The sequence below is a fragment of the Chlorocebus sabaeus genome, chromosome 23 (genome assembly GCF_047675955.1).
Source record: "Chlorocebus sabaeus isolate Y175 chromosome 23, mChlSab1.0.hap1, whole genome shotgun sequence".
Classification (NCBI taxonomy): domain Eukaryota; kingdom Metazoa; phylum Chordata; class Mammalia; order Primates; family Cercopithecidae; genus Chlorocebus; species Chlorocebus sabaeus.
The window spans coordinates 15053355-15075141 of record NC_132926.1 but is presented as its reverse complement, the minus strand read 5'-3'; the positions used below and the strand labels follow the sequence as shown (position 1 = coordinate 15075141).

The 21787-nt window shown below is 34.9% G+C and overlaps 1 protein-coding gene across 1 annotated transcript in view; it reads left to right on the top strand.

Moving 5' to 3' along the window:
- Positions 1 to 18190, top strand: part of LOC140709957 (teneurin-2-like) — a 395171-nt gene extending 376981 nt beyond the window's left edge. The window contains exon 4 of the mRNA XM_073010538.1: positions 14168 to 18190. Within this exon, the coding sequence (XP_072866639.1) occupies positions 14168 to 14460 (293 nt within the window). The 3' untranslated portion in view covers positions 14461 to 18190. The remainder of the gene's footprint in view (positions 1 to 14167) is intronic.
- Positions 18191 to 21787: the final 3597 nt, after the last annotated feature.

Here is a 21787-nt window from a genome sequence, read left to right as displayed (position 1 = left end):
CATTTCGTAAGCACCAATAATATAGGTCATATGAATGAATGCATGCACTAATGAATAAGGTTCTTTACCTTTGTTTTTCCAGCCCAAGGTCCCATTCTTTTAGGGTCTATGCCTCTTCTCATGTATTCCTGGCCCCCATATAGTAGGCTGTCTTTCTGTTCATGGTATCCTTCATTTATGGTGTGAGATAATGACATAACAATGTAGGTTAGGAATGAATATTCATTATAGGAAAAAGGACCTGAAAAATTTATCCTACTGGTTCTGCTGCTGTTTCTACTACAATGATTACTCTGCACTATTTTCTAAACTATTTTATTCAGGACCCCCTATTCTGGTTACACTGTTAAGTGTTTTCTTGTCATAGATAACTTTTATCTCAATAGGCTTATGAGGATAGGTATTACTAAGCTTGTTTCATAAATGAGAAGACTGGAGATTGGGAGTGGAAGTTTAATTAGATTGCGTACTATCAAACCATAAGTAGTGGAATAGGAATTCAAACTGTGGGCTACTCGCTTCTAAAATATTCTTAACCACAGATATACACAGTCTCTCACCTAGGGAACAAAGCGCATGGGTTTCCTGGCCGTATATCAGTCATACTGTGGTTTGGTCACATGTATTTTTGCTCCATAACTTTAGCCCAAATTGAATGGAACTTGAAAAGACATACAAATGAAGGTATTTCTATGTAGTGCAACTGAACATATGAGCAGGGAAATGCTGAGTGATGTGACATAGTAGACAACATTATGATATCACAAATAATTTAAAGTATGGAATTAAGATAGACTTATCCAAGGCTTTTATTTTTTAAATTTTTTAAATTGATTTTTTTTAAAGAAAGTCATAGAAAAGTACAGAGAAGAAAGCAAGCAATGAGCATCACTTGTAATTAACGAGTGTCAATATTTTGTCAAATTTGCCTCAAATTCTCTTTTTTTTTCCTAATTGCATTCTTCTCCCTCCATCTCCAGAAATAATCACGATTAAGAATTTGATGTGTATTTTTCCAGTCCAAACTTACCTCTTTGCTATGTATGTGTCTATAAACAACATATAGCACTCATTATATCTTTCTTATTGTGTTTTTGTAACTGGACATTTGTAATTTGATATCTATCTCTCTTAAGACCAACACTATTATTTCTAATAATTCTCTACTCCTAAAATTGCCATTGTGTGGCAAATGATGGCCAGAGTTGAAGGCCTTAAGTTCCTTTTGTCACTTTTTCAGGAGACTTTTTCTATCTAAACATCTTTTGTAACAAGCAATATATGAACAATGTTATTTAGCACATTTAACTCTGTCAACGGTTTTCAGTGGATTAGTGTGAAGATCTTTTTAAAAACATCATAACTCGATGCCTCTGGATATGCTGAAATCCTCATGAAACTGTTGTCTCTATTATATGTGAATACATCCATCAAGTGTTGATAGTAATGGTTGTAAGGTCCTTTGGTTTATAGCTCTAACCACATTGGGAATGATATATTTTAGTGGAGAATTAGTCTCTGGCATTGCTGAAACTGATTACTTATAGTATCACTCACACCATGTATATAACAAATGCTGATGGTGTAGTATTTCAGCTGTGATGACATAAGAATTTTTTTTTAACCTTATTGAACCAGCTTCTGCCTTCTATTCTTGAACTCCTTTTTGACTTCGGCTGTGTGTGACTCAACAACTCTCTGTAAGTCAACAGCTGCCAGATGCTAAGTGTAATTAAGGCTTTACATGTATTTGTAACCTACGACATGTGTTTGGAAAACAGGAAGCAAGGTGGGAAAGGAAGAAAAGGAAAACTCTTGACTCAGTTTCAATTATCCTCTCCCTGTTTAATGGATGCTAACAGGCACTAGGAAGCTATGATCTGGCCTTTTTTATAAGCTCCATGGCTGGAGGCTTATTATGGTTTTAGACGAGTATCTACATCCCATCTGTAACTGGTGATGAAGCAGTTGATTTAAAAGAATTATTTTACAAACAAGAGTATATCATTAACATTTCCCCTCAAATATTTGTGGTCTAATATACAGTATGATTACTTACTGAGGCAAAGTATCTGCTACACATATATTCACCTGCTGATAGACTGTGATCCATCCATCTCGCTAGATGTCAGAATGCAGATGAGTTAATTAACTCTTGAGATCTAGAATAATTCTTCTGTGATAGGAAAGTCAAAGTGTTTTCAAAACATCAAGTACCTGATGGAAATAGGCACCTTGGTGAGTGCTGAAAATGCAAATGTCATGTGCCTTTTGGTTAATTTCAGTAATGTTAGCAGTGTCTCTACTGATATATCATATTTTTTTTGTATTTTTATGGGAAAGTAAGATAGTGTGTTACTTAATGGAGTAAATATTAAATATATCTAAATACATGCAGTTTAACTAGAAACTGAATTTTATTTACATTGTGGCAGAATAAGCTTTCATTTCATTGCCTATCATTTTGTAGTTTTATACTTACTATTAATAGTAAAATAATAATGATAGTAAAATAATAATAGCTCATATTGATCAACTTGTTGGGGGGTGTGTGTGTGTGTTTGTTACACACACCTACACACATATTTATTGTATGTGACCGTAAGAGGCAAGTACCATTATTCTCTCATTTTACAGGTGAGAAAATGGAAACAGGAGTATTAAATAGCTTGATCAGAACAACAGCAACAAAATAGTCCTCACAGCAAGTAAGAGAACTCTCCATCCAGGCAGACTTTAAAAAAAAGATAGAAGAAGAAACAAAAATAAGCAAAAGTCAGAAATCTGAGCATTGAATTGTAAGCCCACAGTAGGTTTTCATTGTGAGCAAAGACTGCTACCAGAACTGCAATGGAGAAATGACCTGAGGCTTAGAGCAACAAGGACATGAAACTGAGATTTCTGTAGTAAGCCAGGAAACCTAAAAAGAGATATGTGTTTAACCCTACCACATGCACACTGCCTGTGTAGAATCAAATAAAATTTTTTAGCAGGCAAGAATCCCAGTTTAGCCCCGTGTGATTTTTGAAAATTAAACTAAACTACATATCTAAAATTTAATATAATTACATATGTAAGAAAACAAATCTTCATAGTTAAGTGTGAGCAAGTCCATAAATAATTGATCTTGAACTTTAAAGTTTTAAAACATTAGAATTTATCATATACATACTATTAACTATGTATAATAGAAAAACTAAACAATTGAAAAGCAATATCAATTTTATAAATGAAATGCAAATTGTTGAAATTAAAAAAAGTTTAGAACATAACAGTGAATGTGAGTTCAAGCACAATTAAAGAACTACATAGACATAACTGGAAAAATAATAATAATAAATTAGCAACAGACTGCACAAAGAGAAAAGAGATAAAAATACAACAGAGGCATTTAGAGATAAAAAGGGTAGCATAAGATCAACTGAGTTTAGTTGGTGAAAAGAATAGAGTATGGAAGTGAATACATAAAAGAGGCAATGACTGAGACTTTTTTATATTAAGAAATCATGAATTTACAGAAATAGAGGCACAAAATATATCAAGTAAGATTAGAACTCTAAATAGGCTGGTACAACATACATATTGTAGTCCCTAAAGCACCACTAAAAAATATGTGAAAAGATAGACAAAAAGCCTAGACAAAATTTAAATGAAAATTTTAAATAATTTATTAACTCACAACAAATTAGGCAAAGAAACACAGAGGGAGGAAAATACAGGGAGCACAAACAGGAAAACATAAATAATAAACCTAAATCCAATCATATCAGTAATTACATTAAATATAAATTGACTAGTATGCCAATTAAAAGACAGAGATTTTCAGATTACTTAAATAATAAGACCTAATTATATGCTGTCTACAAAAGGCATATGTTAAATGTAAAGACAACAGAAAAGTTGAAAGTGAATAAATGGAAATAGATGAATCACACGTTTATTGTTTACAATAAAAATAAGAAAGCTGGCTTGACTGCTTTATATAAGGCAAAATAGACTTTAAGATCACAAGAATTACAAGAGAAAAAGATGAACATTTCAAATTGATAAAAGGGTCAATTTATTCTAGAGATATAAAAGTCTATGTGCCTAATAACGTAGTTTTACAGCGAGAAAGAGAAGGAATACAAGACAAAGCAAAATTAACAAAAAAAAAAAGGAGGAAAGAGAAAAAAAAACAAAACTGCAGATTTAACTCAGTAACTGAAAAAATATCTAGACAAAAATATGGGATATAGAGAATTTGAAAAACGTTGTCAACCACCTTGACCTAGTAGATATTTGTAGGACACTACACACAAGAAATCTAGAATCACATTATTTTTCAAGGGAAAATTCTACAATATATTCTATATGTTGGGCTATAAAATAAGTCTCAATAAGTTTCAAGATGGAAATCCTGGAGAGTTTGTTTTCTGTCCACCAAGTATGTAATTCAGAAATCAGTATCAATCAGACAAGTCCCAGATATTTGGAAATAAAATTACACACTTCTAAGTAACCTATGGGTCAAAGAAGTAGATGAGAAATTTAAAAATTTTGAACGATTTGCATGCACAATACATTCAAATTTGGGGAGTACAGATAAAGAGGAAAATATTATAGGTTTGCATAATTACTTAAGAAATAAAGAAAATATTTCAAATCAGTGATCTATATTGCTACCCCAAGAATCTAGAGAAGGATAAGAAAACAAAACTCAAATTAAGTAGAAATAAATAAATAAGCAAGATAAGAGCAGAAATTAGGGAAATGGAAAATAAACAATACACTAAATTAAAGCCAACAGCTCTTTGAAAAATCGATGAAATAAAACTCCAGTAAGAATGATCAATTTTAAAAGAAAGGATCCCTCGTATCAAAAATGAAAGAATATTGTTATAGATTTACACATATTAAAAAAGTCATAAATGTTTGATGAAATGGGCAAATTCCCTGTAAAACACAATTAATATTAGAAAGCATATATTACCTCAAAAGTCTTTGTTAGGACTACCATATATTGATGATAAAATAATCCATCAGAAAGCTATAATGCTAAACTTATAATACGTACCTATAAAATAACCTTAAATAGACATAGAGCAAACATTGATAAAACAGTAGTGAGAAACACCCATCACAGTAAGAAATTTCAATATATATCTTACAATTATAGACAGGACACGCCAACAGCAAATTAGTAGCAATGTATAAAATGTATAGCATGAAATGCTTATAATAATAAAGAAGAATGGCTGAACATTAAAGACATAAAGGATCAAATTTTGAAGGTGTAGAAAACAACAAATGAATGAACTCAAAGAAAGAAATAATTTATATGCATAAGGGTAGAAATTAATAAACTAAAAAACGTACAGACAGTAGATAGAGTCAGAAAAGCAGAAATTTTGTTCTTTTGAAAGAAAAAGACTATTGTTGGTGAAACCAATTCAGTTAAAAAAAAGGAGGCACAAATAAATATTATGAGGAATGAAAATAAAGACTGTATTCTACAAATCCAGCAGAAATTTTTAATAAGCCTAAACAATACATGGATAACCTATTGTATTTATGTCAACCTATTTGAAATTATAAATGAAATGGGCATGTTCCTGGAAAATTTATTGTTCCTAAATTTTCTAAATCAACTCACGACAAAATAGAAAATAGTAATAATTCTATATAAAGAAATAAAGCAAGTTTCTTCCTCTGTAGACTGATGATCATCATAATAGCTACGTTTGTTTTGTTGTTATTCTGATGCAGGCAACAATCTAAGCATTTTCTGCTGCTTTATGTCATTCAGTACCCTGTGAAGGTAGGTGCTATTTTTCTGTCCATTTTATAAATGAGCAAATGAAGTCAGCAGAAGTAATTAATTCTAAGACTATCTGGTCAATAAGTATTTTTAAAACAGACAATCTAACTCCTGATTTTCTTAACCTTAGGCTATATGGTGACTGTTTTGTGGGGCTGCTTTTTTAATTAAAAGGGAAAACTATATAAAAGCATTTAGGACAGTGCTTGACACATTTTGAAGCCCTAGTAAATGTAAACTAATCTAGTAGCCTTGCAGCTAACTCACTACTGTCCTCTTTCCCTCTCTCTCTGATGAAAACAATTGTTTAGGGAGGCAGAGTCTCATAGCGTCAGGTGAATGTACATGTTTGTAATGTTCTCACATAGGATAACTGATTGGTATAGTTTTTAATACTGAAATTGATTTTTAATCTTGTTAGAATTTTCATCAGCAGAAAACCATCTCCAACTAGCCAAGCTCCTGGACATTTCATTATTCATTATGAACTGCCAGTTTTTCAGCGGAACCTTTGTGTTGTGGCTGATTTTGGGTTTTCCAAATTGAGCATTGTTCAGATTTCCCGTTGGAATGGGAAAATGCCACCACACCAGAGGAGAATGCCACCTTCGTCTTTCTCTTTGAAAATTATAAGCTTACAGGAAAACCTAGGATACTGGAAAGTCTCCTGTCTTCACTAGCCATCTTGGTGTTTCCTTGATTTAGAATGTGTTTATTCATATTGGAATGGTTCTAGTCACAAATTGTAAATGTTTGGACACATCAGAAGACATTTATATAGATTAAAATAATTAGTCTAAAAGTTTACAAACATCAAAATACCAATCTCTTAGGTGTCATACATTAAAAAATGTAAATCTTAAAGTACACTTTTGAAATACAAATATTTGACTTAAACTTTTATGAATAATAATGCATGTACACGTACTCTGTTGTTTTAAGCCAGAGGATTTTGGGTGAACAGTTTTATCAACATTGGGAAAATATCTAAATATGTAAAAACAGATGAACTTTAAAAGGGCATTAAAAGAGAGTTTATGTGAAGACTTTCAGGATATACAAGCATAAAACATTAGTATTCATAAATAGTTCCTTCGGTGCCTTCCAAAGTGGTGATCAGTGGATATGTAAATATGTAGGCTTTTATATTTGTATAAAAATAATATTTTAGATAATGTTGATAATGGTTTTAAACTGATTATTTTGTATGGCTCACACATATCTATAATTGCTCAACATTTAAATATAGCATATTTAAACTAAATGTGAGATAACAATTTGGCATTTCATTTTGATTTGTCAAACAGAAATAAAATTATATTTTATCACTTATAACTGCTACATTTTGCTTGATGACATTCTATGGGCAAAAGCTGAAGGCCTCATGTCAAATTACTTCAATTTCTTTGATAAAAAGTACTATAACATTATAATTTCTATCTTTTTCTTAAATATCTGCTAGAAAAAAAATGGACTCCATATTCATTCTTGACTTTAAAATGTACGCTCTAACATTTGCACAAGAAAAGTGACCTGTGTTTGTTTACAAGGGATTCTCTTTGTTTTAGGATGAATGATTTTAGAAAAAGTCCACTTAAAAAAGGAATCAATGTTCAAAAGAATGAATATTTCAAATTAAATAGTAAAACTAATTTATTGCAACTGTATCTTGAAAAAAATAAACCTAATTATCAAAACTATATTTCAGTTTATGTTTACTTTTATTTACTATTAGAACTATGCATATTTTGCATAGTTCAGTTTAAATTTAATATTATTCACTATTTGAATGATACATATTTTTTTCAAAATGATAAAGAATAACAGTTTGGGGGTGAGGCATATATATTCATGTTACAGCAAAATTGTTTCATTGTACCACATTATATCTTTCCCTTTAGGCTTGCATTTTGCAGCAGGATCATAGAGAGTCATTTTTTCCAAAAAATATTTGATGAGTTCATTAATTTTCCTAAGGGCTTCTTATTAACCTTTTATTTAAATAATTATCATTGCTCATTCAAATTGAGATTTTCTTGGTACATGGTATGACCAGTGATTTTTTACTATATCCTGGCCAATTGAAATATTACATTATGAAACCCTGGATCATATTTAAATCTTCTGTTACAGTAAGCCTCTTCTGACACTGAGCCAATGGGAATAGTGGAATACTGTGTCTTGACTACAGGTGAATGTAAAGGTCCATCCACTGTGTGTACTCTGACAAGGTGGGGAAGACGGTGCAGTGAAAGAGTGCTGCTTCATTGCTGCAGGGCAGAGATGGGTTTTTAGAACCCTCCCTGCCCCCCACCCCAGGCCTCTGCCGATGACAACCTCATTGAGAGGGAGAGAGTTATCTCCTTACCATTCCCCACAAGTCCCCTTCTGATTGTGTTGGTGAAATTAGATTTAACATTTAGCCTTCTCTGCCCTCAGCAAGGAGAGGGAGGGCTGGGGATAAAAGTCCAGGATTCCTGCGCTGCTGGTCTCCACGGACAACACTTGGTCTTTTAAAATTTTACCCTGGTGTGTTTGTAGAAGTGCAGGGATGGGGCTCCTTGCTATAGCAGGCTGTTCTTGGGGCTTGTTTTGTCCACTGCCATTTCCAATTTGCAGGTTTCTCTAGCACCAGGTTTGGAACACATGAGGCAAAAATAAATCCCAGGGAACTTGCCACCATGTAGTTCCTGAGGCTCCAGGACCCTGTTAAATCTACCTCCTTCCCTCCCATTTTCAGAAACTGCTTATGTGGTTTTTGTATGTAATGTCCAGGGTTTTTAGCTGTACTTAGTGAGAAAAGTAGAGAAGGGGAACAATAAATCTTGGTCCAGAACCAGATGTCTGTCAAATCAGATTTTGACGTTCCCATCATCGTGAGCACACTATTTCTATCTTCTCTTGTTAACTGGCTTAATTCTGTTAGATTTTGGTTATTCTGTGACCTTTTTATGAACTACATTTTTTTTTTTGCATACTTTTTGTTGACTTCATGGAAATCTGCAACTTCCCAAGCTTTACAATCTAATTACAGATTGGCACCATATTACTTTCTGCTCTCAGTAAGAAATTACTTACTTACACATTGATATGGTAGTTAATATGAGAAGAGATACTAGGAGAAAGTGAGCAGGGATAGGTGAGGATTAATTTTATAAGTGGTCATTCGTGACTATTTTCATGTTATTACAATTTTATTTCTCTGTATAAAGTTTCTTCTCTTAAATTCAGGGTACTTGCATTATAAACATTTAGACAATGAGAGTTTTCTGTATTGCATTCTCACTTTACTACAGTTAACTTTTATCTTCTTGCCCTTGTAGTAGAAAAATCTGTTCCAATGCTGACATTTTCAGTGCTATTTGTATATCCTGGTATTACCATGACATGATAATTCTGACTTAACTACATATGTGCTTTTCCTAGTTAAAGGTTATTTCAAAGTTGGTAAAAACTTAGAAAATAAAGCCATAATCACAATGCACATACATATATCTCCTTAAAATTGCATCCCAAATAGAATTAGTGGGTGAAAGGATGACTCTTGAATTCTGTTGCGAAATTTCTCTCTAAAAAAGGCATGGAGAGGATCTAGATTATACAATGTGGGTACGATCAAAAAAAGACAACTTAATGTCCAAGATATTTATCAAGAGAATTATTTTCAGACTTGTGTTCCCCTCTTTTGATCACTGAACAGTTTTTAGATGTTAACATTCTTTCCTAACCTTAAATTACACTAAAATTGCTTTATGTAAATATTACAGATTACATATAATCATTTATCTATAAAAATATTGATTCTGGCCTCGATAATGTACTCTGGGACCATACTGGGTGAGTTACTGGCAACAGCCATGGAGCTCATCCCTGAAATAAAATGCATTGGCACATCATCCATATGCACTTTAATCAGTGCTATCGGGAGACTGGAGGCAGATAGAAGATAAATAATAAATACGTATTCCATGAATACTGATATATTGTGCCTCCTCGTTATCTTTCTGCAAGATAGTAAAGAAGAAATGAAGGGTTCATGGCTTTCCACTAGAAATCTTAGCTTGGAGAATCACATGTTGAGTAGTTTCTCTCTTCCATTCAAAGCTGCCACGGAGCTTACTAAAGACTTAATTGTGCAAGATGAATTAGGGCAAAATCAGTCTTCCATCGATGAGCAAAGTAAGTGCAAAATGGTAAGTTGAGCTGGTATTAAAGATGCTTCCATACTAACTTACATTCTGAGAAGTGTGTATAGAGTGTGGGGCTTCTTGCTGTAAGATAAAATACATGGAAAACAATGGTTGGAAATCGATCCATATAGAAGAATGTTTGGGAAAACTGGGTGTGGTATGAGCAAACTGAAGTAGGTATGTGTGATAGCTTCTCAATGGAGTAAATCCCCAGTCCTTCGGAGCGTTCACCCCAAACTAGATGAACAGCTGGTGAACAGGCTGTGAAGGCATGAGGCTTGGACCACTAGGTGACCTCCGTGGCTCCCTGTTCTTTTTTCTTTTTTTGAGACAGAGTTTCACTCTTGTTGCCCAGGCTCAGGCTGGAGTGCAATGGCGTTAACTCAGCTCACCGCAACCTCCGCCTCCCAGGTTCAAGTGATTCTCCTGCCTCAGCCTCCCGAATAGCTGGGATTACAGGCATGCACCACCACCCCCGGCTAATTTTGTATTTTTAGTAGAAACGGGGTTTCTCCACGTTGGTCAGGCTGGTCTGGAAGTCTTGACCTCAGGTGATCCGTCTGCCTCGGCTTCCCAAAGTGCTGGGATTACGGGAGTGAGCCACCGTGCCCGGCCTGTTCTCTTCCTATGTAATATTTATCACTGTATGGATTGCACTTTGTTTATGTGATTCTTTGATTAATGCCTTTTTCCCCGATTAGACTGTAAATGTCATGGACTATATTTTTATAATGCACACTGTTATATCCCTGATGCCTCGCACAGCACTAGGAACAATAAATATTTGTTGAATGATTTAATAACTGGATAGACCCATTCTTTTTTTCTTTCTCCTGCGTATATGACTCACTAGCTTCATATGTTAAGCCAGCATGCCTGGAAAAAGCTTGGTCCAGAACCTGTCCCTGGTGTTAACACTTTCAACGAGGTTCCTATTCTTTGAGTTAGTGGAGGTTAGAAAGATACCAAACTAGGAACTATGGGGAAATGGTGGCATTGGCAAGGAATGATCCTGTTGAAAGGTGAAGATGAAAAGGTAATTTTTTTAAAAAAATCAATATTAATTTTATAGGAAAATCTTCCTTTCTATATATACCAATGTAAACGTACTCATTTACCTTTTCCTGGCTAATTCAGCACAGAACTTCCAATTTTCTTTGTAATGTTGCTCCTTTGTGGCTCCAGGGCTATAAGCTTGAAGTGGAAACTCTTAAAGTACACTTTTTCTTTTCTAACATTTGTGGTTACTTTTTAAATGTATGCAAATCTTACCTGATTCATGAAGATCTCAAGTTTGTTTTCTCATAAAAATAAGATTTCAATTTCTTTTCTCAAGTAAATTTAACTAAAGAAGGGGCACTGTGTGTATTCCATGTGGTCCCATGGCCTCGGCCCACTGTTACCTCTGGAACCCAGGCCAAAAAACACATGCAATGCTCTTCACAGAGACTGCTGTCCTCACACAGCTGTTTCTTCTTTCCCAAGGAGATCTTTGAAAGTAGGTCTAGATAATGAGATGTGGGAAAGCTATCTGAAAAGTTGTCTTACTACACGCCCACTCCATTTTAAATGGGATTATATACCTACAAATCCTCACATGTGGAATAAAAATATGTGTGTTTTAGTTTGGGTTTTCATTTATTGTGGGAAAATGAAGCAACATATCTTATGACTCTGTCCAGAAGGAACTTGATCTCTAAGGACCAGATGGAAGAATATTACTCTAAAATGACTTTTTTCAATGACTTAAGGATGAGAAAAGCAACAACGGAAAGATCTTTCCATATTATATATACACACATAACACTCAGTAACTTCATTCTCATAGGCTACTGAGACTGAAATATACATTTTAATGTATAATTATGAGACAGTACCTAATTACCAGGGATGCAAACTGGAACTGAATACGCTGGGCAGAGAATTTCAGACAGCCTGATAAACCGTACCCAGGGAATAAACAGCAGTACTTAGCACTGTGCTGATGGCAGAGAGGACTTCCCTCTTCACTGCACAGGTAGTGGGTTATCACCCCATGCTGACAGGAATCTGCACTTGGGTTTACTCTCCAATGAATAAGTTTCATTCTGAAGAGACAATTATGTATAGAATTGGGCTTGATTCCATTTACACAACCAAATTAGGCTGGGAAAGCTCAGTGTGCAGTGAAGACAAGAAAAAAACTCGGAATAAAAAGACATATGCCTATTACAAATTAAAGTCCCACAAGGTTAATGTGAACTAAACAGTGGTTTGGTGCTTTGTAAAATAAAAGGTCAAAAACGATATTGAGTATGTAGGCTACCACAGCGTGTCAAGTTACATCAAGAGTTTAGAGACATGAATGATAAGGAATGGCCTTAATGTAACAGATATACATAGAGTGAGTAAACTCCTGGCTTTGGTATTATTAATGAGGTTTTCTCCACTCTTAGCGGAGAAGTGCATTTCTTCACTGCATTTGCTTTTCATTGTCATAAATTGGTTAAAGACAAAAGAAATCAGCATTATACATCAGTAAGTAGAGTGGACCACTTGATTCTATCTATTTCGCATTGAAACCTTAAAATATCTCTTAAGGAGCCAAATAGTAAAGCGCACAAATAAATAAACTGCACAAAAATGTTGCCAGGTTTGCTTTGGCTGGAGACTGCTGACACTGTAGAAGCAGCACAGGCTGGGGGTCTGCAGGTACAGAGGTGAACCCTGGATCTGCTGTGTGCCCAGGTGTGACCTTGGACATGGTGTTTAACCTCTGCTTGTAAAGAGGTGATGTCAACACTTAAAATGCTGAGTGATGATGGTATTTAAGTGGCATAAAGCCTAAAGGTAGCTGGCCCATTTTCTGACACCTAATAACACACATGTTTATATAACATGATAACATGTTCAGTAAAAACCTATTCTCTTTGCTTCCTATCAGACCATGAGCTCACCCCTATAGGTCTTCATGTGCACACATTCGCTTTCCATAAGTGAAGCCTACTTGTGGCTTTAAATTGTGTTAGCAAAGAGAGATTCTTTGATACCATTTAAAAACCAAAGGAGTAGCTCTTCATCTCTAAGTTGCTGATTTCAGTGACACATTACTTATACATACCTAACGTAACTTCATTTCTGCCAGTGATGGGCCATGTATACAACAGTGATCTTGTAGGATTATAATACTGTATTTTTAGTGTGTCTTTTCTATGTTCAAATACAAAAAATACTTGCCATTATGTTACTTTGCCTATAGTATTCCGTTCAGTAACACGCTGTGCAGGTTTGTAGTGTAAGAGCAGTAGGCTAAACCAAAGCCTAGGTGTGCAATAGGCTAGACCATCTAGGTTTGTGTAAGTCACTCTGATGTTCTCAGAGCAAACATCACCTAAGGACACATTGCTCAGAGCGTATCCCTCTCTTTAAGCAATGCATGACAGCATTTATTAAAAATGACTAGTTTGGCACATATTATCATATGACGCACACAATCACCCTGAGATTTTAAGAGATTAATGCCCAGATTTCACAAATGAGAAAATTGGGGTTCGTGGAGTTAGGAGAATTGCCATAAATGAGACCGTTGTCAGTGGAAAGCTAGGACGGGCACCCAGGTATTTTAGCTGCCACTTATATTTATCAGTGGGTTAAGGCTGTAAGACATGAACCTTAATTTGATCCCTGCATAGGGATCAGATCCAGATATTGCGACCATCAAGATGCTTGACCTTGGATAGATGCCTTAAATCCTCTGGTCCCCAGTTTCGTCATCTATATAAGGATTACAATAATACTGTCATCTTCATAAAGATGCAAAACTTTAAAAAATATAAAATGAAAGTTGCAAAATAAAAGGTGCACAAGTAAGCACTTGGTGTATATTAGCTATTACACATTCAGAGTTTTTTTCACCTACATGGAGTTACCTAGACAATAGTGTCAACATACCTAAAAATCTCTGAAATAAAATCTGAGCATTCTGTCCTATGATCGATATTGACTCTTTCTTTTGTTTGTTTCTCAAAGGTATCCCACTGTCCGGAATACTCTTGTCCAAGATCTGTTTCTGTGCACCACAGTGAATTTCATGTATTTGTCAGATGGGAAAAGTGTCTGCTTTTTTTGTAAGAATAAATTTTAACTTTGTAAAGCATCTCACAAATTTTAATCAGCTTCTCTGTCACTCTCACCCTAGGAACCAACTTCACCCTTGCGGAACTGGGCATCTGTGAGCCCTCCCCACACCGAAGCGGCTACTGCTCTGACATGGGGATCCTTCACCAGGGCTACTCCCTTAGCACAGGGTCTGATGCCGACTCCGACACCGAGGGAGGGATGTCTCCAGAACACGCCATCAGACTGTGGGGGAGAGGAATAAAATCCAGGCGCAGTTCCGGCCTGTCCAGTCGTGAAAACTCGGCCCTTACCCTGACTGACTCTGACAACGAAAATAAATCAGATGATGAGAACGGTAGGCCCGTTTCTTAAATACCTTTTTATGTTCTGTGCACTGCACCACGTGGGGCTTCGAATGTTTTTGTTTTTTAATGAAGTGGCGTCATAAAACCATTCATTTTCTTTGAAGTCGACCTTGTCTCCACAGTGTGAGCTGGGGGGAAATAAACCAGCAACCCTCCAGCACACAAGAAATGAGAAGAGAATTTTAAAATCACATTTTGATGATAACACAGCATTCAGGTGTAGTCAGTTGGTCTTATTAGCAAGTAAATTACATTGCAAAAGAGGCAGCTTGATAAACTATGACCTATACCTAGAAAATGTCCTCTCTCCACAAGTTTCTAGGTCTTTGTATTGATTTTGCCTTCCCAGTAAATGGAAACCTGGGTTATTTTTTTTCATGAAGATCTCTTAAGAATCTCACCTTATCTTAGACTTTCATTTCCAGGCGGCAATGCCTCATATCCGTATTGAAGATCAAACTTGGAACAGATGCTCTGGAGCTTAATAATGACAAATAGGAAGAGACTTGTCTTCAAAAAAAAAAAAAAAAGAATTCTTTATATGTTTACTTTTCCCCTTGGCACCTATGTAGGTTAATAGTTTCCTGCAACTTCTGTCACAAATCACTATTGCCTATCCATCAGCTTTCTAGGTGGGGTTTAATGAAACTTTGAAAATTAAATCCTTCCAATCATTAAGCAGTAAATATAGAGAAACCTAAGCAAGTCATTGAAGAGATAAGGTGCTTATTTGTGGGTTTCTGAGCAATTCCAAAGTGTGTTTAGTCAAAAACATTTTTTAAAAAGATAAATTGCATTAGGTTACAGCCGATTTAAGAAGAAAACATCAAATGCTATGTGGTGTGTTATGAATAGATTGCATGTTTGCTAAAAGAATTACCATTACCATTAAAATGTTTACAAATAGATCAGTTAAGAATGTTTATATAAAATATTATAAACTTCTGCCAGAGCAGCTTTAAATATTTCCTTTCATTTAAAAAAGAAAAAGGAAATTTGCAGGCGGACAGCTTGTTGTGAATGCAAAAGCATAGCTAAATATCATTTAATCTCAAAACTGTGTTGAAAATACATCATTTCCTGGGTAAGTCTCACATACTCAAAAAGATGTCACTTTTTTGCATTTAAATTTATGTTTAATTTTGAAATAATTTATTCTACAGTGGGGACAAGGGGATGTGTCTTACTTATGCCTCCGTTCATGAAGCTAATCAAGGTGTACTCTCAAGGAAAAATCTGCACTTGACTCCTTTTGAATTTTAACAAAATTCTGACACTTGGCACATTTGACACTCTGAGGTGCTTATTTGATAGGAAATTACTTTTAGAAGTTTCCATAAAAGCATATGTTGAATTCATTTACTGATGTCCTTTTTCAACTTCATTGTGTGTGTCAGATACTATTTAAATGAAGGCAATTTGATGGCCTAATAAATAAAATCACTTGTTATCCAAGAATTTATGGCACATTTTAAACAAGGAATTTTAGCAAGTCCCTCATAGTTGGTATTCTTACACCTATAGAGGGAACCATCTATGCAGAGTTGTTTATACATATTTATAGACCTGCACCTTCTCCCATTTAAGTTATATGCATCTTAAAAACTCATCTAATAAGGGGGTGTTTCCGGTGAAGCCAAGGGCACAAAATATGCTTGCCATGAATTTACCTAGAAGAGTTATGGATGAAAAAAATCTGAAATTAATCATGTATTTGGTAGACCAATAGTAGTTTCATTTTTTTCAGTATTATTCAAAACATCATATTTGAATAATTTTTACTTTCTGTGAGTCTATATAAATCCCTGCATACTGATAAGAAATAAACTCTTAGATACAGTGCCCTGATTGTTTCCGGTAGTGCTAGTTGCAATGCAGTCAGAATTACATAAAGAAAATATACTTAGAAGAACTAAGCAACTCTGTATGTGAGTGTGGCTGGCAAGGCACAAAGGAGGTATTGAAGTCAGAGTTCAAATTAGATGAGAGATGGTTATTTTAAAACATACAGGTAGACTGTCTTTCTTTTTACTTTTAAAACATTTTTTCAATATTTTACATATTGAAAAGAGGTACATAATGTGTCTTCTGTTCTCATTCTTGGCCAGAAATAAAAATAAGAAATTTTACACATCACATCATAAACTCTTTAAGCAAATAAAAATTGAAGTGTGAGCAACTCTGCAGGCAGAGGTGTTAACTTCAGTAAACTTCTTGCTCTTTCTCTCTGACGAATTCTGTTTAGCTCACAAAGAAATCAATGCTTTTTCACATCACTGATTTTATGAAGTTTGGGAATGTATTATCATATAGATTGACAGTTGCCCCACTGGTTCCACACCACGGCATGGACACTTACAAAGCCATCATTAATTTCTCACACTTGTACCCAGCGATGGCTTCCTCCATAATAAACACTGTGTCCTTCAGAACCAAATCAATAACCTTTTAGGTATGCCTTTCTTGAAGAGGAAGTAACAGGAATCTATACTTTGAGATAGAAGCTCTCCAATTTAATTTTAGGTTTTAAAGACACATGGTCATAAAATGAATCTTTTCTGTGGGATTCCATTTGTTTTAATTTCATTTCATGGTGGGATTTTAGGATACATGGATTTTTCACTGCGCTTATTTAAACATCTCCCTTAAAAAATTCCAATTGTGATTTTGCTAAGCATAGTGAGTGAGTGAAGACAGCTCTCAGAAACCAACTTCCTTTTTGGTGATAAGAAGTGTGTGTTCAGTCTGCACAGTCATATAGTAAAATCTCTAACTTTGCCAACAGTTCTCTCTAGATCAATGTTGATTGTGCTTCCTATGTGCTGCTGTGACAAAAATGACCCATTGGATAACTTGACAGTCCCATCAAACAGGTGAACCTGTCTTTCTTTCTTTTTCTTGTTTTTGGTAGTATAGATACCAGAGTGCTGCATACTACACTCACTAATTTAGCCACTACATTAGCACTGTGCTGGCTTGGATCGGGTTACTTCAAATAGATAAAACTCTCAGGTTCATGTTATCTTTTCAGGTTCTTTCATCCTATCTTGAAGTCAATGATGATTTGGCTAGAAATGGCAATGAGAGTTGAGAACAACTTGGTCAAGTTTTTGCTGCTGTGAAATTTGACGACATCCAGAGAAAGGGCTTTCCTAGTAACCTTAAATTAGAATCCATACTTTTGTTAAGTAATAAATGACCCCCTTAAAATATGTCCTCTCTAAGACCATTTGTGTTATCTGAGTTTTGGAGAAAATGGCACAGTCACTAATACACAAGAATAACTAATTGCCTCCTTAAAGATGCAAAGTAGCACAAACTGTAAAAATCTGGTCTGTGTTCTCTTGACTCCCTCAGGTAATTTCTTCACCTTGGGACTTAAAAATATCCTTCAGTTTTTTTTTTCTTCCAGCAAAATTCTAGTTTCAGTTATTTCATTGGAAATCCAGAAAGGGAAAAACAAAACAAAACAAGAACAATAAACAAAGAAAATAAAGTTGGTATGAAATAGGAAGCCAGAAATGGCAGTAAATGAAATCCAGTGTCGGTTAAACCTTTAAGAAAATTATTCTTCCCCACCCCTCTCCATGTCCACCCAAAGTAAATAAGCACAATGTTCATTTTCATCTGTTGTAATTGGGAAATTTACAATTCTCATAATGTACTTTGAGGTTGAAATATAAATGTTGGGTTAATTCCATTGCATTTCACAAAATGCATTTATAAAACAAGCTGGCTCTGGGCACGTAATGGATTTATGTAAAGTGTATTTGTGGAACACAGATTCTATTAGATTGAGTCCTTTTCGCAAAAGGTCTGTAGCATATCCGTCTCCTCGGCAGAGTTTCAGCACACCCAGGTACTCACTGCTTGTTATCTGAGACATGAGGAATGAAGCCCGAGGGAAGGAAGGATTTTCCTTAGCACCAGCGACAATGTCCTTAGATTGTCACTGCCAACCAAGTTGCATTCATTTGTCATTCAAGGTGAGTTACTTAAATTTTTCTCTTTTCTCTCCAGAAAGCGGCTTCTCAATAAATCTAGCATTGGAGCATTTCTTAAGTAAACACAAAGTAAACATGCAAGTGGGATTCTATTTCTACTCCCACTCTGTTACTCTTACATGCTCAAATTAATTCTGTGTTTTATAACCCACTCTACTCCTTTCTTCTCCCAAATCCCTCATGTAAAATCACAGAGAATGCCTGTAACAGACGTAAAAACTTACTATGAGCTCCAGACCTAGCCAAAGGCCCATAATTTTGCTCTTAAGGAAGTGAAAAGGCAATGGCAAGAATAGTAAAAGAGGTAGCTACAAAAGGCATACATTCATATTTGACTGTGCTTAATGTTGATATGGGATGATTTCTTTTCCAGCCACATTTTATGAAGCCAATTTCCATGGAACTTAAAGCAAATTGTTGCCTCAATTTCTTAAAAACAAAACAAAATTTAAAAACATACCAAAAAAAAACAAAAACCAGAAGAAACTTTTAAGCCCTTTGGATGACAATGATTTCAATTTGTGTTTTTCAGCTTTATTTTATATACATGTACATTTAAAAGAATACCATTATAAAGAAGAATATGAAATGAATTATCATGGATTTTAAAAAAATGAAAGACATAAACACAAAATATCATAGGTTCTGTCTTTTCCATTCCTAAATGAAAGAATGATCTCCTTTACATTTTTCTAATTCAATTCCCTCAAAGTCCAGGTATCAGAGGCTATAGAGAAAACTTATTTTTAAAAAGCTTATTAATGGGAGTCTTAATATATGATCACTACGATGCAAAAACACAGCTGATAATAACATATAACCGGAGGCAAAATGTAAGAATATCACATTGTCACATGGCATGATACGAAAGCTAGAAGTGAAAGGTTTGATATTCTACAAATGGACTTGTATGAAACTTTAGAGGTTTACTTTTTTGGCAAATTAAGCAATTCTTACGTTACTGTAAAGTAGAACAGAGTACTTCGAGGAGTGTAGGAGTCTGTGCTTTATTTCAGTATTGCACTTTCCAGATTATAAACTTTAGTGGCATGGTCTTTAGTTATTTATATATTTTTTCCTTTCCTTTGGTGGTTTCTTTCATGTTTGCTGATGCTCCCAGGGGCTATCAAGGAATAGCTCCATTCAATAAATACAATAAATAAAATGAAGCACTAAGCCTTCCTTTTGGCAAGGGCAGCCTGATTATTACATGTGTAATCTCCAGGCCTTCAGGGAGACATTGGACTTGGTGGATAATCATTTGGTTTTAAGCTGCTGAGTTCCTGATATCAGTACTTTAACTTCAGTTGAGTTGCTCTTTTTACTGTGAAGGCAGTAAAATGGTAAGAAGCAAAATGTTTTTGTCCGTTCGCAACTGGAAGCCTCTTCAGTCAGAAAACTCTTTCTTTGTTTATTGTTTGGTCATTTTCTTAAGTTTAGTTGTTGGTTGCCAATGATCAAATTAAATTTATCTAATAGGTGGGAGAGATGTGCCATGCCTTGAGAATTAAAGTCATAAATAAGATGAGTTAAAACTAAGGAAGTTGATAGTATAAATTTTCTACAATTGAATCAGAAGAAGCCTGCACAAAAAATAATATCAAAGTAAAGCAAGTTAGAGAAGAATGTATGAGAAGTAATGAGGCACTTCAATTAACCCTTCTGAAACTGAGACATAGCAGGTAGAAGAAAATTTCAGGTATTAATAATAGATTTGTAAATAGGATAGAAACTCCAGATATGTGGGCATTATCTATATAGACTTATACATGAAACTAAGAATGTTACTTGTGATTTAATTTTGAGTATTATTTAAGTGCTAGCTGTAAGAACTTTCTAGAAAATTGTTCTTTCCTGCTTTCCATCAACTCAGTTTGAGGAATGTTAAAGGAGTTTAAGGTGTGGCTAAGTGGTTTATGGGATAGTTAACAACAGAAGTTACGAACTGCATGTTAGTCTACAGGCTGAATCCAGTTTGAATTGTTTAATTTGATTAGTGCAGTATCAAACATTTTTAGATTAACGACCAACGTTTTGAAAGTGAAAGATTTTATATTAGAAATTTTTATTTTTGGCCATTCTCAAAACATAAGAAGATTCAGTCACACTGGTTGAGATTTCGGTCAGGACAGATAGGATTAGAAGCAGTAGCAGTTCTGGATAGATCCCATGTCTTTGAGGTCACCTGATCCTCCTCCAGGCTACTCTGTTGTTTAAGGTCTGACTTAGCCTTTGTTGATCCTTGAGTTATCAAGACCCTTGACCTATATACAATCTTTATGGAAATCAGATATAAAAACTGTAGAAAGCTAGAACCCAGCAGTTTTATGGGTTCATGTATTCAGAGTTAGAATGTTACTTCTTTTGGTAAGTTTGCTCCATCTGCAAAGTGGGTTTAATTTTGCTCTAAATTTCTAAAATGGTTTTAAGGCATTTAGATTTAAATGCTTCCGATAAAATTAAATCAAATTAAAATCAATTTAATTTAGAAAGTAATAAAATAATCGTATACGTCGGGGGTGAGTTTAAGTGGGTAATATGTCATCTCCATCTTCCAAAGTAGTAGTAGATGCCCTGAAGTACTGAAAAATTAAGGTCAGAGTATTTGATTTAACACATATTCTTAAAGCTATTTTAATGTAAAAGTGTTAGGTGGACTATTTGGAAATAGGGAAAACCTACTTTAAAAACTTTAGCTACTTCAGCTGATTGAGGAAAACCCCAGGGCTTTTCAGGAGGAAGCCATTTAAAGAGGAGGAAAATGACTTTGTGCTAATTATGTTCAGTTTTGATCCAGCAAATGGTTTATGGAGTCTGCAACAATGAAGTTGGAGACAATAAAGTGAAGGCTAGAAGAGAGACATGCAGTGATAGACGAAGACCTTCAGTATGCCAAGAGGGAAAGACATGGAGCAATGTGAGCTCATGCTGAGCTGGGAACCAGCGAGTCAGAAACGGTGTTCCAGAAACCAAGAAATGTTCTTCAACCCGTGTAGAAGCAGGCTAGCCAAGGAACATGGAGGAGTGACTTGCACTCCCCATCCTCATTTCTTATTTGTGAAGAAGAAAAGTTAACTGAAATATGAGCATGTTTCCTAAGGAGGACTGAAATATTTGAGTAGGCATTCTTTGAAAAAGACTAGGTTAAGAGATAACTTATGCACAGTTATACTATTCTGAGGGGAACAAAAAGGATAAACACCACGGCAGTCTTTCCATCTGTGTTAATCATGAGGAAAGGGGCATGAACTCACTTACAACCAGAAAGTTAGGCACTGGAGGAGTTTTGGGAAGTATTTTTTGTAGTATTTTATGTAAGAAATATACTAT